Source organism: Cebus imitator, unplaced genomic scaffold (genome assembly GCF_001604975.1).
Source record: "Cebus imitator isolate Cc_AM_T3 unplaced genomic scaffold, Cebus_imitator-1.0 Scaffold15, whole genome shotgun sequence".
NCBI classification, from domain to species: Eukaryota; Metazoa; Chordata; class Mammalia; order Primates; family Cebidae; genus Cebus; species Cebus imitator.
The window spans coordinates 1,068,461-1,082,535 of NW_016107330.1; the positions used below are offsets into that span (position 1 = coordinate 1,068,461).

At 50.8% G+C, this 14,075-nt stretch overlaps 1 protein-coding gene across 3 annotated transcripts in view; it reads right to left on the minus strand.

Annotated features, from left to right (window-relative positions):
• The window catches only part of CTNNBIP1 (catenin beta interacting protein 1), a 63,024-nt gene that overhangs the window by 20,147 nt on the left and 28,802 nt on the right, over positions 1-14,075 (minus strand). Inside the window, exons 2-4 of one of the 3 annotated variants that reach the window (XM_017503721.2) lie at positions 9,939-10,023; positions 4,066-4,185; positions 3,280-3,370 (exon numbers count right to left, since the gene is read on the minus strand). In XM_017503721.2, the coding sequence (XP_017359210.1) occupies positions 3,280-3,370; positions 4,066-4,161 (187 nt within the window). In that variant the 5' untranslated portion in view covers positions 4,162-4,185; positions 9,939-10,023. Of the gene's footprint in view, positions 1-3,279; positions 3,371-4,065; positions 4,186-4,812; positions 4,951-9,938; positions 10,024-14,075 lie in introns of those variants that run through there. The other 2 variants (XM_037729575.1, XM_017503730.2) reach the window with 2 other exon arrangements.

The window sequence follows — 14,075 nt, forward strand, 5'->3', positions numbered from 1 at the left end:
CAGCCTCCTGAGTCGCTGGGATTACAGGCATGCGCCACCATGCCCAGCTAATGTTTTGTATTTTTAGTAGAGACGGGGTTTCACCATGTTGACCAGGATGGTCTCGATCTCCTGACCTCGTGATCCACCCGCCTCAGCCTCCCAAAGTGCTGGGATTACAGGCGTGAGCCACCACGCCCGGCCCAAAAATATATATTTTTAACTTTCCCTATGACAAAGAAATGAATGTACAATGTTAAAATATTAGTTTTACAAGAATGTGTGACTTGGAAAGTGAAAGTTCCATATATAGTCCTACCCCCTAACAAATTTTTTTTTTTGGAGATAGAATCTCGCTCTGTCTCCCAAGCTAGAGTACAGTGGCATGATCTTGGCTCACTGAAACCTCTACCTCCCGGGTTCAAACAATTCTACTGTCTTAGTCTCTCAAGTAGCGGGAACTATAGGCACCCACCACCACGCCAGGCTGATTTTTGTATTTTTAGTAGAGATGGGGTTTCACCATGTTGGCCAGACTGGTCTCGAACTCCTGGCCTCAGGTGATCTGCCCACCTCGGCCTCCCAAAGTGCTGGGATTACAGGGGTGAGCCACCGTGCCCAGCACGCCCTAACAAAATTTTTTGACAGCCTGGTATATATTCCACCAACTTCTTTGTCTTTTTTTTCTTTTTTAAAATTTACGATACAGGGTCTCCCTCTGTTGCCTAGGCTGGGGTGCAATGGTGCGATCATGGCTCACTACAGCCTTGACCTCCTGGACTCAAGCGATCCTCCCACCTCAGCCTCCCTAGTAGCTAGGATTACAGATACATGCCACCACGGCCAGCTAATTTTAGTATTTTTTGTAAAGACAGGGTCTCCCTATGTTGCCCAGGTCTGGAGCTCCTGGGCTCAAGTGATCCTCTTGCCATGGCTTCTCAAAGTGCTGGGATTACAGGCGTGAGCCACTGCACCCAGCCACCGGCTTTTTTTTCTATGCATGTATACAACTTGTGTGTATATGTGTTGTTGCTGGTTTTTGTTTTCTGTTTTGTTTTTTCTGAGGTGGAGTCTTGCTACGTTGCCCAGGCTGGAGTGCAGAGGTGCAATCTCAGCTCACTACAGCTTCCACCTCCCAGGTTCAAGTGATTCTCCTGCCTCAGCCTCCCGAGTAGCTGGGATTACAGGTGCATACCACCATGCCTGGCTAATTTTTGTATTTTTAGTGGAGACAGGGTTTCATCATGTTGGCCAGGCTGGTCTCAAACTCCTGACCTCAGATGATCCACCTGTCTCGGCCTCCTAAAGTGCTGGAATTATAGGCATGAGCCACCACACCTGGACTGTTGCTGCTTTTTATACTGACATACGGTCCTACATTTTGATGTCTCTTATTTTGATTTTTTCCCAAGAGTCTTCAACTGGAGGCTTTCTTACCATCTCAGCTCAAATTCAGGTTAACTCAGTGATCAAGACTAAGTGGGAAGAAAGGGGAGTCCCCAGGGACTCAACAGCCTGAAGGTTTCAGGATGACATGAGTCAGAAGCCAGGGTAAAGGGTGCCAGGCTAGAAACCCAGATTAGCCTTGGAAGAGAAGAGACCTCACCCAAGAGATCCCAGGACAGGGCGGGAGCTGACGCCACTCAAAACAGGCTGCTGCATGATCCAGGAGGCACACGTGGGCAGCCACACCCAGGCAGGCTGTGCATGGTGAGCTGCTGTCCCAGGGAGCTGCCTGAGCCACTGCCACATCCTGGAAGGTTTCTGCTGAGTTGGGTGCACTAGCCAGGTCACACCCAGCATCAGCACTTGGGAACGGGACCCTGTGCCAGGGCAAAGCCCTGAGACATCCAGAGAACAAGGGCTGGCTGGTGATCTAGGTCAGGTCCCACATGCCAGCCTCAAACACAGCAAATGCAGCCATCAGCACTCTGCTTCTGGGAGCCTACTTGCATCTGGACAGGTTACAATATTTCGTGGCCAATCATTCCAACAAAGCATAAACAGAATATTAAGTGTAGTAGGTGAATCGGTAAGCAAAAAAAGAAAAATTTTTAAATTAAAAAAATAAAAACAGGCTGGGCGCGGTGGCTCAAGCCTGTAATCCCAGCACTTTGGGAGGCCGAGGCGGGTGGATCACGAGGTCAAGAGATCGAGACCATCCTGGTCAACACGGTGAAACCCCGTCTCTACTAAAAATAAATACAAAAAATTAGCTGGGCATGGTGGCGCGTGCCTGTAATCCCAGCTACTCAGGAGGCTGAGGCAGGAGAATTGCCTGAACCCAGGAGGCGGAGGTTGCGGTGAGCCGAGATCGCGCCATTGCACTCCAGCCTGGGTAACAAGAGTGAAACTCCGTCTCAAAAAAAAAAAAAAAAAATAAATAAAAATAAAAACAGAATAAAAGGAAAGGACTCTATGGAGATGCTGGTCAGAACACTGGGTCTCAGTGTCATGATAAGCCTTCTAGAGGAGAACCTTGCTACGCGGCAAAGGGACGTGGAGCTGTCCAGTAGCCATATGGGTTATGGGCAAGATGGCAGACAGCAAAGAGTTCCTCAGCCTCAGGTGTGCATGCCAGGACTCCCCAGTAACCACCTGGCTGCATGACCAAGTAACTTACTGCTTCCAAATCCCAGTTTCCTTGCTTGTTAAGTAGAAGTATTAATACAAATAGTAGCTACCTACAATAGCTTGAAGTGATATATATCAAGCGCTAAGCAGTGCCTGCTACACAACAAACACTCAAATCTGCCTGTTACCGTGCTGATTGGTTGAGGTCACTCAAAAAAGATACAACTCCCTCAGGCGCATGGAGACATCAGGTGTTTGGGGCATTCCTTCTGGCCACAGCCAGGACCGTACCAGCCACAATGTGGTCTGTGCCCAGAACAACAGTGATGGAATTGTCCTAGCACACAAGGGAAGCTTCTCTCTCCTGGACAGGGTGCTGGGTGGGTAGAGGTCAGGTCAAAGGTTAAAGAAATGCAATAATCAGTCTCTGCAGTTACGAGGGCCCCCAGACACCTCCATTTCCTGCCTCCCCCAGGCCTAAGAAAGGGATCCTGCCTTTTGCCTTGTAGAGTCCTTGGCTCTCACTTAGGGAAGGAAATGGGTAGGTGGGAGGCTCCGGAGGCTCCCTGGCTCAGCTCTGCAGGTGGAGGGAGCTGCAGCCCCTCCTAGTGGGCCCTGGGTCTCACGGATCACCCATCAGAGAGGGCTGGAGGGCTTTCTAAAGGAACCATAAGTTGGTGCCCCGGGACTTGTGCCACTGCCCCAGCCCCTCTGCCACCAACTTACCCTGGTCGATGGAGTGCGGAGGCAGCTGGCTGAGCTGGCTGTTGACCACCCCCGCATAGGTTCGCAGGAACTCCTCCTCGCTGGCTGTCAGCTGCAGGGTGAGAGAGCCCTGGTGAGGGGCAGGCAGCATGCGCCTGTTCCCTAAAAAGCACCTGCACCCCAGAGGCACTGCCTAGGCCTGCTTGGTCCCTGGGTGGTGCCTCCTCCTTTGCTTCTCAGGCCTCTGTTCCTGAGATTTGACCCCTTTGCTTTCAGAGCCAGGACACCACCCTCCCATCCTTCTTAAACTTGGTCCAGGGGTCCACAGGCCTTGCCACTCAGACTGAATCTGAGACTAGGGTCTGATCTAGTACAGGGCCAGTGGAAGACACAGGCCCTGGCCGGGAGACTGAGGGGTGATCCATGTCCCTCTTCTCTTTTTGAGAAATACCCCTGCACCCGCATGCCTGCTGCCTCCTCAGCACCTGTCCTGCCAAGCTGTCTCTCAGACGCCCGCTGGGAGAGAAGACTTTCAGGGTTGAGAGGGGGAGAAAAGGAAGATCAGGGCCTTGAGACCCTCACACACCTGGTCCCAACCTGGCACAGGGGTGGGCAGGCTACCCAGCAGGGCCCCCAGAACTCGATGTGCTGGGGTCTGTGCCTGGGGGACAGAAGCGGCCCTAGTGCCAAGCCACAGGCCCAGGGGCCCCTGCTCAGTCCGTGGCTCCGCCCTCCAACAGCCCAGCAGGGCCCCTCCCTGGGACCCCCTCCCTGGGGGCTGTTGCCCGACACCTCACAGGCACTCACGTTTGATCCCATCTTCCGCAGCATGAGCAGCACTCGGACCTTCTGCTGAATGTACATCTCCTCCGGACTCTTCCCGGGAGCTCCCTCGCGGTTCATCCCCCTGCCCGGCTCTGGGGACTCCTGAAGAACAAGTAGCAGCACGGAAGGGGAAGAGATCAGGATGTGACATACTGGGACACTGACACTGCTAGTGACCCTCACTCCTCCCAGGAGCCCCTTTCCACCCGCAGTCTCCCTTCTGGGAGCATGGGGCAGGTGGCGAGGTGCTGGGTTCCTCCCTCACCCACGCCAGTCCCAGCCAGCTGGGCTGAGCAGCTCTGTTCTCCAGCAGGCGCTGCAGGAACCAGCCTGCCTGCTGCCTCTGTGAATGGAGCTGTTGGGTCCAGGGAGACTGAGATGACCCAGACTGCTGGTTGTTTCTACCTGTCAGCCACCCCAGAGCAAGGCTCCTGCTACAAGCCACAGGACACGTGGTGCATGAAGCTCCAAATGTCCCAGGTTTTCAGAAAAAGCAACCTCCACGTGGGGCAAAAAAAAGTGATGGGATCAGAGGCAGCTGGTTGGGGCCTTTGGCTCAAGAAACCATGAGATCAATGCCCAGCCCCCAAACACTGAGACAACTCCCTCAGCAAAAGCCCACGACAAGTTTAAGAGGCCAGGGCTATGGCTCCTGGGCTGGGCTGAATGGAAAGACGCCGGCCCAGGGCTGCAGGGTGTGCTACCTCAACCTTCACAAACCCACCCCACCTGGCAGAGGGTGGCTCCTGTAGGCTGCTGGGAAGGCCAGCAGCCGTGTCCACATGCAGCAGGGACCTGATCCTACAGAAAGTCCCCAGGAGAGAAGTCCAGAGCCTCCTCCCTCCAGGAGGAGCAGGAGGAGAGGAAGCTGGGTATAGAGGGGCTTGGGTTACACACTGGTAACTCCTAGATGAGTCAGAAATAACGCAGCAGCTGCTGGGGTGGAGCCCTATCAGCCCTGGTGCCAAGGAACTGCGCTCGGAGAACCACAGAACCAAGCTGGTGGGCCAAGAACACTCCTCACATCATCCGTCCCTCCCGGACCAGCAAGCCCTGGACCAGCAGGCTTTCCCAGGCAGGGTGACTCTGTACAGAGGGCAGCCTCAGCAATGTGCCAGAGCCTGGGCAGCAACCTTCCTGTAGGTAACTGTCAACTGCTAATTCCCCATAAGCTAATGGGGCCCTTGACCTAAAAGTACGCACAGTAAACCGATAAGCAGCTGCATGCTTGATGCGGCACAGGTCTCCTTCCAGCAACTTCTGCTAACCCCTTACAGCCCAGGCTTTCTAACTCTGATGCCTGCTCCCCTTCCTCTGCCTCCTGGGCTCAGAAAAAGGCCTAAGAGACAACTGGGAGCTGTGAAAGAGGAGTAACCTGCCTCAGGAATGGTCTCTGATGAGAGGGACCCCCAGGCACCCCCCAGAACCAGGGTGCACCCCAGCACAGGGAAGGCCATAACTTCCTGCACAGCTGAGCAGGGAAGCTCTGTCCTAGGGCATCACTCCTTACACTGACCTATTCTCACTTCCTTCTGCTTCACTAGACGTGCAGTACTGCCAGTCTGGGGCTGGACTCCACACAGCCTTGTGGGGTGAACCTTGCATCCCTGGGTCTGGATGATGATGCAGTCTCCACCTCTTCCCCGATGGCCACCTGGATCTAAGTTACCATGTGACCTCCTCATGATCCCCCTACTTCCTTTCTTGTCCTTTTCTCTATACAATAGCCAGAATAATCTTATGCTTTTTTTTTTTTTTGAGACAGGGTCTCCCTCTGTCATCCAGGCTGGAGTACAGTGGCGCAATCTTGGCTCACTGCAGCCTCAACCTGCTGGGCTTCAGTGATCCTCCCAACTCAGCCTCCTGAGTAGCTAGGACCACAGGTATACATCACCACACTTGGCTAATGTTTTAAAATTTTTTTTAGAGACTTACTATGTTGCCCAGACTGGTCTCAAACTCCTGGGATCAAGTGATCCTCCCACCTCAGCCTCCCCAAAACAGATGACATCACTGCTTAAACCTACCTGAGAATGCATTTCGCAATCCTTGCCAGGACCCTACGAGGCCTCCGCCGTCAGCCCTGCCTCCCTCTGTAGCCTGCCTCTCCTACCTCTCCCCCTTGCTCTGCATTCCTGGCCCTCGTCCATTCTGGAACATGCTGAGAAGCTCTTCCCTACTGGCTGCCTTTGTACTGGGTGTCCCCTCAGCCTGGAACTGGGTTCTTTCCATTCTCTGTCTTGGCGTCAAGACATCCTCCTAGGGAAGCCTTCCTTGACAGTTGCTCTGGTACCCAGGAGTACAGTGGTGTGATCAGAACTCATTGCAGCCTTGAACTCCTGGGCTCAAGCAATCCTCCTGCCTCAGCCTCCTAAGTAGCTGGGACCACAGAAGCATGCCACATCACTCTGCCACTTTAAAAATTTTTTGTAGAGGTCTTGCTATGTTGCACAGCCAGGTTGGTCTCGAACTCCCATCCTCAAGCAATCCTCCTGCCTCAGCCTCTCAAAATATTGGAATTAACAGGCATGAGCCACCATGCCCACCTGTCCTGATTCTCTGGAAGTGCCTGGTGGAGCACTTGCTTACTGTCTCTCCCCCCTGCCTACTGCAAGGCCAGGGCCCCCTCTGCTGTTCCTCTGGGAGCCTAGCACTTGGCAGGCACTTAATAAATACTGCCTGATTGGCTAAATGGAATAGGGAGACAGCCAGTGGTGTCTAAGCTTCTCCCAGTCGGCAATATCCAGATCCATCTAGGGCCAAAGGTCATTGTGTTAAGAGACCAAAGTACCTAACCCAGTCTCCCACAACCAAATTTAGCTTTTCCAAAGGACTCTCACTTTGTAGTGTGCCTTGGGCTATTGCGTTCTCCAACAAACATCTGAAATGCTCCGTAAACTCTTTGAGCTGGGAGTTATGGCTTCCAGGAGTAAAAATCTTCCAATTCTATCTGGCTAGTTTTCATTTGCTCTCTCTGGGAGAGACAGGATGAAATACAAGGAACTGGCCACTAGGTGTCACCACACACAAAAGCACCAGCTTTGCTTCCTTCCCACCCCCAGCCGGCTCTCCCAGGACTCCAGACCACCCAGTTCAAGCCGACCAGACCTTAGCCAACCTGGGAAGCAGATCACTCCTGCTCTGGCTCTCCCTATTTCAATCCTACTATCACGAACCACACTGCAGCCCTGGGTCCCAGGCAAGATCTATTTATTCATTCAGAGAGCCAGCTCTGCCCTGGCAAGGATCGATGGATGTCTGGTTTTTGCTGCCACATTCCCTCAGGACCCAGTGGTCTGGGTACACAGTAGGTGCTTCCCAGAGGAGCGTCGGTTCTGCATCACAGACCACTTCCATCACAGACCGCCTCCATGGGCCCAGCTTCACAGAATGCTGCCCTGTCCAACAAGCCTTCTATGAACAGCTCGCACTGATAGGTGCTGCCCTGTCTTCCTGGCTAGTGCAGCCCTTGCTGTCCTGGAAATGCTTAACACTGGGATTCCTGGGGCTTGGGCTGCCCAGCTGTGGGCCTGCAGTGTCACTGGCACCTGCATGGGTCTTTGGAGCCAGGCTGCTCCTGCTTCAACTCACTTCCCTGGAAGAGACAGTTCTCGCTTCAGGGAAGACCCCTGACTTGTCGTTTCTAAAAGTCTGGTCATCGAGAATTCTTCCAGACCTAGTACGAGCTGACTTGGTCCTGCTGCCTAACAAGAGGTCACACTCAGGGCTAGATCTGGAGCAGAAATGCGGTCAGGAGCACACATTCCTGCCCTTCCCATTTCAACCCAAACAGAAACACCATGGCTGGCTTACATAATTCTCTCCTAATCTGCAGCAAGGGTGTTAATGAGGAGCAAACTCGTAATTGGAGAGAATAAATCATAATCAACCCAAACAATACAGACATTTCAGTCATGGTGTGCTACAAGTATATTAAAGTATGTCTTTGTTGCCTATACAAGCAAATGTGCTATTAAATTTTTATCATAATTCTGACAAGCATCAGATTCACTTCACTTGAGAAATCTTATTTTCCCCTGTAGGGATGAAAAACTGGGCTCCATTAAAATATGTTTAAATTACATAAACTAAAACTGCAACTAAATTAGACACACTAATTATTCATCTAGTCCTTGAACGTGAGAACCAAAAATAATGATAGTTCTCAATTATGGTCTCTTGGCTAGCCCCATAAACATTCCAGTGTCTAAAATGGGGCAGCACTTCCACTCAAAATCCTAAGAAATTTTCTGTTAGCTGCCCAAGTCAGAGGCGAGCCAAAAAAAAGGAAAATGAAAAGAAACAGGCCGGGCACAGTGGCTCATATCTGTAATCCCAGCACTTTGGGAGGCTGAGGCAGGTAGATCATCTGAGGTTAGGAGTTTGAGACCAGCCTGGCCGACATGCTGAAACCCCGTCTCTACTATAAATACAAAAAATTAGCCGGGTATGGTGGCAGGTGCCTGTAATCCCAGCTACTCGGGAGCCTGAGGCAGCAGAATCACTTGAATTGAGGAGGTTGCAGTTGCTGTGAGGCAAGATTACACCGTGCACTCTAGCCTGAGCAACAGAGTGAGACTCTTGTCTCAAAAACAACAAAACAGAAAAGAAACAGCAGACAACTATTAACTATTTAAATGAATCCTGAGGGGAACAGGTCTGTGGTTATATTTTTTGCAGTAGGCAACCACACATTCTGCAAAAAGTGAGTGCCATCCCAGAAAATTACATCTGATTGGGGCAAATTCAATGAAGAGACACCAAGGTACATACTTTCAAATTAGACCCAAAGACACAATCCTGTTTCTCTCTCTCTCTCTCTCTCTCTCTCTCTCTCTCCTGTTGGTTCAGAGCCACCTCTCCGTTGAAGAAAGCCTGGCTGGCCAGGAAAGGATAGTGAGGAAGTGGCACCCGACCACTGTGAAAGGTCCACACAACGGGAGAACTGGCCTTGGCTTCACAGGCCATACCACATTCTCAGGGAGCTACCCAAGGGCATCTGTAAGAAGTACCCTCAGATGCCACACTCCTGCCCAGCCTTTGCAGGGACCTAATTTTGACCACCACGTAGTTTCCAGCTTTTAAGCAGTTGATCTCACTTTAGAAGAATTAGGAGGCAGTGCAAGAGGGACCTGGAGAACAAGACTGCTGAAAATTACACACGGCAGTTGGAGGCTGGATGGCTGTGGCTCTCTGTATGGGTCGCTGTCTGGGAAATGCAACCCATTCTGATAAAGAGTTTTGAAAGCTGGCCTCGCTTTGACACGCACGAGTGGCCCTGAATACAAACACAGCCACCTGCACTCATTTTTATTTTTAAGCTGGAAGCTAATGCTGTTGAATATCCATATTTATCTCTGTTAGAATATCCACTTATACCCAGGGTGGTCTTGCACCTGCCAGGAAGATATCAAGTAAGCTCAAGTGAGGCCAGGCAAGGCAGGCCCTTCAGACACATGAGCTGCCTCCAGCCCCTGCACTCGTCTTTTGCTTTGTCCATTTTAAAACACATTGCGATAGATTCTGATACATTTAAAAACATAAAATTTACATTTTCATGATGTTTAAATCGCAAAAAAAATACAATGCCACAGAATTGGTGGTTCCTAGAGCTTCTATGAAATATTATCGAGTCTGTACATGTCTTAGCCTGAAAGAAACCAGCAGCACCAAAACATTCCCCAGAAGAACCAACACATCTGGAGGAAAGAGCATCACAAGGGGTCATGGTGAAAGGTAACAGCTGAGCTAACTTCATGATCAGCCCTGAAGCCTGGCATCCAAGACCACTCCTCACCCCCCACCCGACACTACTGTATGGCCACATTATACAGTCCTTCCCCTGGGGGCCTTACCTGCTTCTGGAAATTAACTTCAGGCAAACAGGTACTCAACTGTGAGGGGAGGACTGTGGCCGGGGAGAAGTAGGAAGGTGCCGCCCTGTGGAGACACAGAACACGGGTCATGGGAGGAGTCGGGAGGGCCCACGCAGCTGCCAGGGCTGGGCCTGGAGCACACACCCCACGCTGAGGATGCACAACTGCTGGTGGGAAGCTCGAGGAGCTGGGCTCTGCCTCGGTCCAGAAATACCTGTATGTCTGGCAAGCCCAGGAAACCCGCACCTGCACCTCTGGGATAAATAAGGTGCTGACAGCAGCTCGGCTGGCCTGGCACTTCCGGCTAAAGCAGGTCAGTCCGCTCGACACCACATACCCTGCTCCCTTAGCTTAGTCACCAAGTCTAATTGAGACGCTGTGTTCAGAGACACTGTGGACCAGAATGCAACACTCCAGGACAGCTGATGGCCAAGTCCCACACCTGCATGAGAGGACGCCCCACCTACCAAATCTAAAACAACAAGCAAGACACAGGTAGCTCAGCACCCCGCAGCCCCTGTGCTCAGGGCACGTATATGTATCTGTGTGCTTGGTGAACACCTGCAGTTGTGCACATAAACATCAATTAACACAGACACATGCCAGAAACACATGAAAAGCACAGTGGCAGCTTGTTCGCAGACCTACAGCCTGGCCACATGTCTATGTCTACATGCCCCCAGTTCACCTCTGGCAGGAATCCAAGAACACTGCCTTCTTTTCTTCTGCCTCCCACATACAAGCTCATCGTTCAGGTCACCTGCACAGGTTAATGGAACAGGAGCGTGGACTGCTGAGGGGGTGGAGACACAGGAGAAGCAGGAAGTTTCGAGGGGCGGTGGGAGCCTCGCCCACCCGCTCCAGCTGTGCCACCTGCTCTGCTGGGGTGCAAGACTCAGTGCCTCGAATCTCCAAGGCATATGCCAACCATCCAAATGAATGGTGAGGGCACAGGCCTGTGGTTATATATTATGTGGTAGATAACCACATGTATGTAAAAAGTGGGTGCTTTTATACCCACTTTTACTACCCAGTCTTCTACTACCAAAGTGCTCTCAGCTGTCATCCCTGTGGGGGGAAAGGATGGCAGACAACACTTTGAGAAACTGGTTCTGACGGTGGTGTGGGACCAGTGACAGCTCAGAACCCACTGTCTTCAACGAATTCTGAAAAGAAAGCTGCTCTATGACCCAAGGGGCTGAGGAAGACCTGTTTTCCAGAGAAAGCGGGATTTCAAAAGCCTCCCCTAAAGTCAGACATTGCTGTAAACCCGTGACTCTCTGTTCTGTGTGTCCCTTTAACCAGCAATGGCCCCAGAATAGAAAAGCTGTCACCCACCACTACCACCCCCTCCACCATCAGACTAACCCTACGGGAACAGGCCATTTGTAGCAATTAATTGCTCTTTTATTCCTCTAGATATCAAAGCACCGAAATACCAAGGAACCCAGGGGAACTTTCCAACCAAGTCCCCACATTCTTTCAAAGAGACATTAAAAGAGAGCCTTCCTCCACTTCTGAAGGGCTTTAATTTCTTCTACTGCCACAATAGCCAATTATCACTCCTGTCTACAGGGCTCAGACCCTTCCAAGAAGCAAAGGAGAACGTATTCCTGACTTCAAGGGAAGGGGTCAAAGATAGGGACTGTCCAGGGATTCACAGCTAGCTGTTCTAATTGTCATTTTATTTTTTGCTAACCAATTTTTATTTTATTTTTTTACTTTAAGTTCCAGGATACATGTGCAGAATGTGCAGGTCTGTGACACAGGTATATATGTGCCATGGTGGTTTGCTGCACCAATCAGCCCGTTATCTAGGTTTTAAGCCCTTTGTGCGTTAGGTATTTGTCTTTATTTTTTTAAAGATGGGGTTTCACCATGATGGTCAGGCTGGTCTTGAACTCCTGACCTCAGGTGATCCACCCACCTCAGCCTCCCAAAGTGCTAGGATTACAGACGTGAGCCACCGCGCCCAGCAGGTGTTTGTCTTAATGCTCTCCCTCCCCTTGCTCCCAACCCTGTGACAGGCCCCAGTGTGTGCTGTTCCCTTCTCTGTGTCCATGTGTTCTCATTGTTCAACTCCCACTTATAAGTGAGAACACGTGATGTTTGGTTTTCTGTTCCTATGTTAGTTTGCTGAGAATAATGGCTTCTAGCTTCATCCATGTCCCTGCAAAGGACACAATCTCATTTTTTTGATGGCTGCATAGTATTCCATGGTGTACATGTGTCACATTTTCTTTTTTTTTTTTTTTTGAGACGGAGTTTTGCTCTTGTTACCCAGGCTGGAGTGCAATGGCACAATCTCGGCTCACCGCAACCTCTGCCTCCTGGGTTCAGGCAATTCTCCTGCCTCAGCCTCCTGAGTAGCTGGGATTACAGGCACGTGCCACCATGCCCAGCTAATTTTTTGTATTTTTAGTAGAGACGGGGTTTCACCGTGTTGACCAGGATGGTCTCGATCTCTTGACCTCGTGATCCACCCGCCTCGGCCTCCCAAAGTGCTGGGATTACAGGTGTGAGCCACCACGCCCGGCCTCACATTTTCTTTATCCAGTTTACCATTGATGGGCATTTGGGTTGGTTCCAAGTCTTTGCTACTGTAAATAGTGCCACAACAAACATATGTGTGCATGTGTCTTTATAGAAGAATGATTTACAATCCTTTGGGTATATATCCAGTAATGGGATTGCTGGGTCAAATGGTATTTCTGGTTCTAGATCCTTGAGGAATCGCCACACTGTCTTCCACAATGGTTGAACTAATTTACACTGCTACCAACAATGTAAAAGCGTTCCTATTTCTCCAAAGCCTCTCCAGCATCTATTGTTTCCTGACTTTTTAATATTCAACTATATTTGTCATTTTTATAGTCAGGTCAATGCTCCCAGATTACAGAGGAAGAAACTGAGGCTCAAAGTCCCTGGGCCCCAGGGCCCACCTGAGACAGTAAGCATGCTCCAAGAACTGCCGTCTGTTCTCAGTTCTGCTTTGTCACTGGCTGTGCAACCCGAGGCCAGTGACTGCTCTTCCGTGCACTTCATTTCACCATCTGTATAAAGGAGATAGATCGTGACCTCTACCACATCTTCCCTCAGTGGAGTCATGTCAGGCTAGGGCTGGCTTCATGGGCCTGCGGCCTGGACAGTCACACAGGGCCTGAATCTAGGAGGGCCCCATGCTTGGTTTACGGTTCTGCTCTGTCTTGAAATTCTTTTTTTTTTTTTTTCTTTTGAGAGAGTGGGTCTTGCTCTGTTGCCACAGCTGGAGTACAGTGGTGCAATCATGGCTCACTGCAGGCCCAAACTCCCTGGCTCAAGCAGTCCACCCGCCTCAGCCTCCTACATGGCTAAACCACAGGTACGCACCAACAGACCCGTCTAAATTTTTTTTTTTTTTTAGAGACGGAGTCTTGCTCTGTTGCCAGGCTGGAGTGCAGTGGTATGAATCTCAGCTCACTGCAATCTCCCCTTCTGGGTTCAAGGAGTTCTCCTGCCTCAGCCTCCTGAGTAGCTGGGACTATAGGCATGCACCACCATGCCCATCTAATTTTTGTATTTTTAGTAGAGACGGGGTTTCACCATGTTGGCAAGGCTGGTCTCAATCTCTTGATCTCATGGTCCATCCAGCTCAGCCTCCCAAAGAGCTGGGATTACAGGAGTGAGCCACTGCACCTGGCTGCCTGTCTAATTTTTATATTTTTTTGTAGAGACAGGTTCTCATTATGTTGCCCAGGGTGGTCCTGAACTCCTGGGCTCAAGCAATCCTCCCACCTCAGCCTCCAACTAAAGGCATGAGCCATGAGCCACCACACCCAGCTTTGAAAATTTTTTTATGTTTTTGAGACAGGATCTCGCTCTGTCACCCAGACTGGAGTGCAGTGGCGCAATCTTGGCTCACTGCAACTTCTACCTCCCAGGTTCAAGAGATTCTCCTGCTCAGCCTCCCGAGTAGCTAGGATTACTAGTGCCAGCCACCATGCCGAACTAATTTTTTTGTATTTTTAGTAGAGACAGGGTTTTGTCATATTGGCCAGGCTGGTCTTGAACTCCTGACCTCAAGTGATCCACCTGCCTCAGCATCTCAAAATGCTGGGATTACAGGCCTGAGCCACT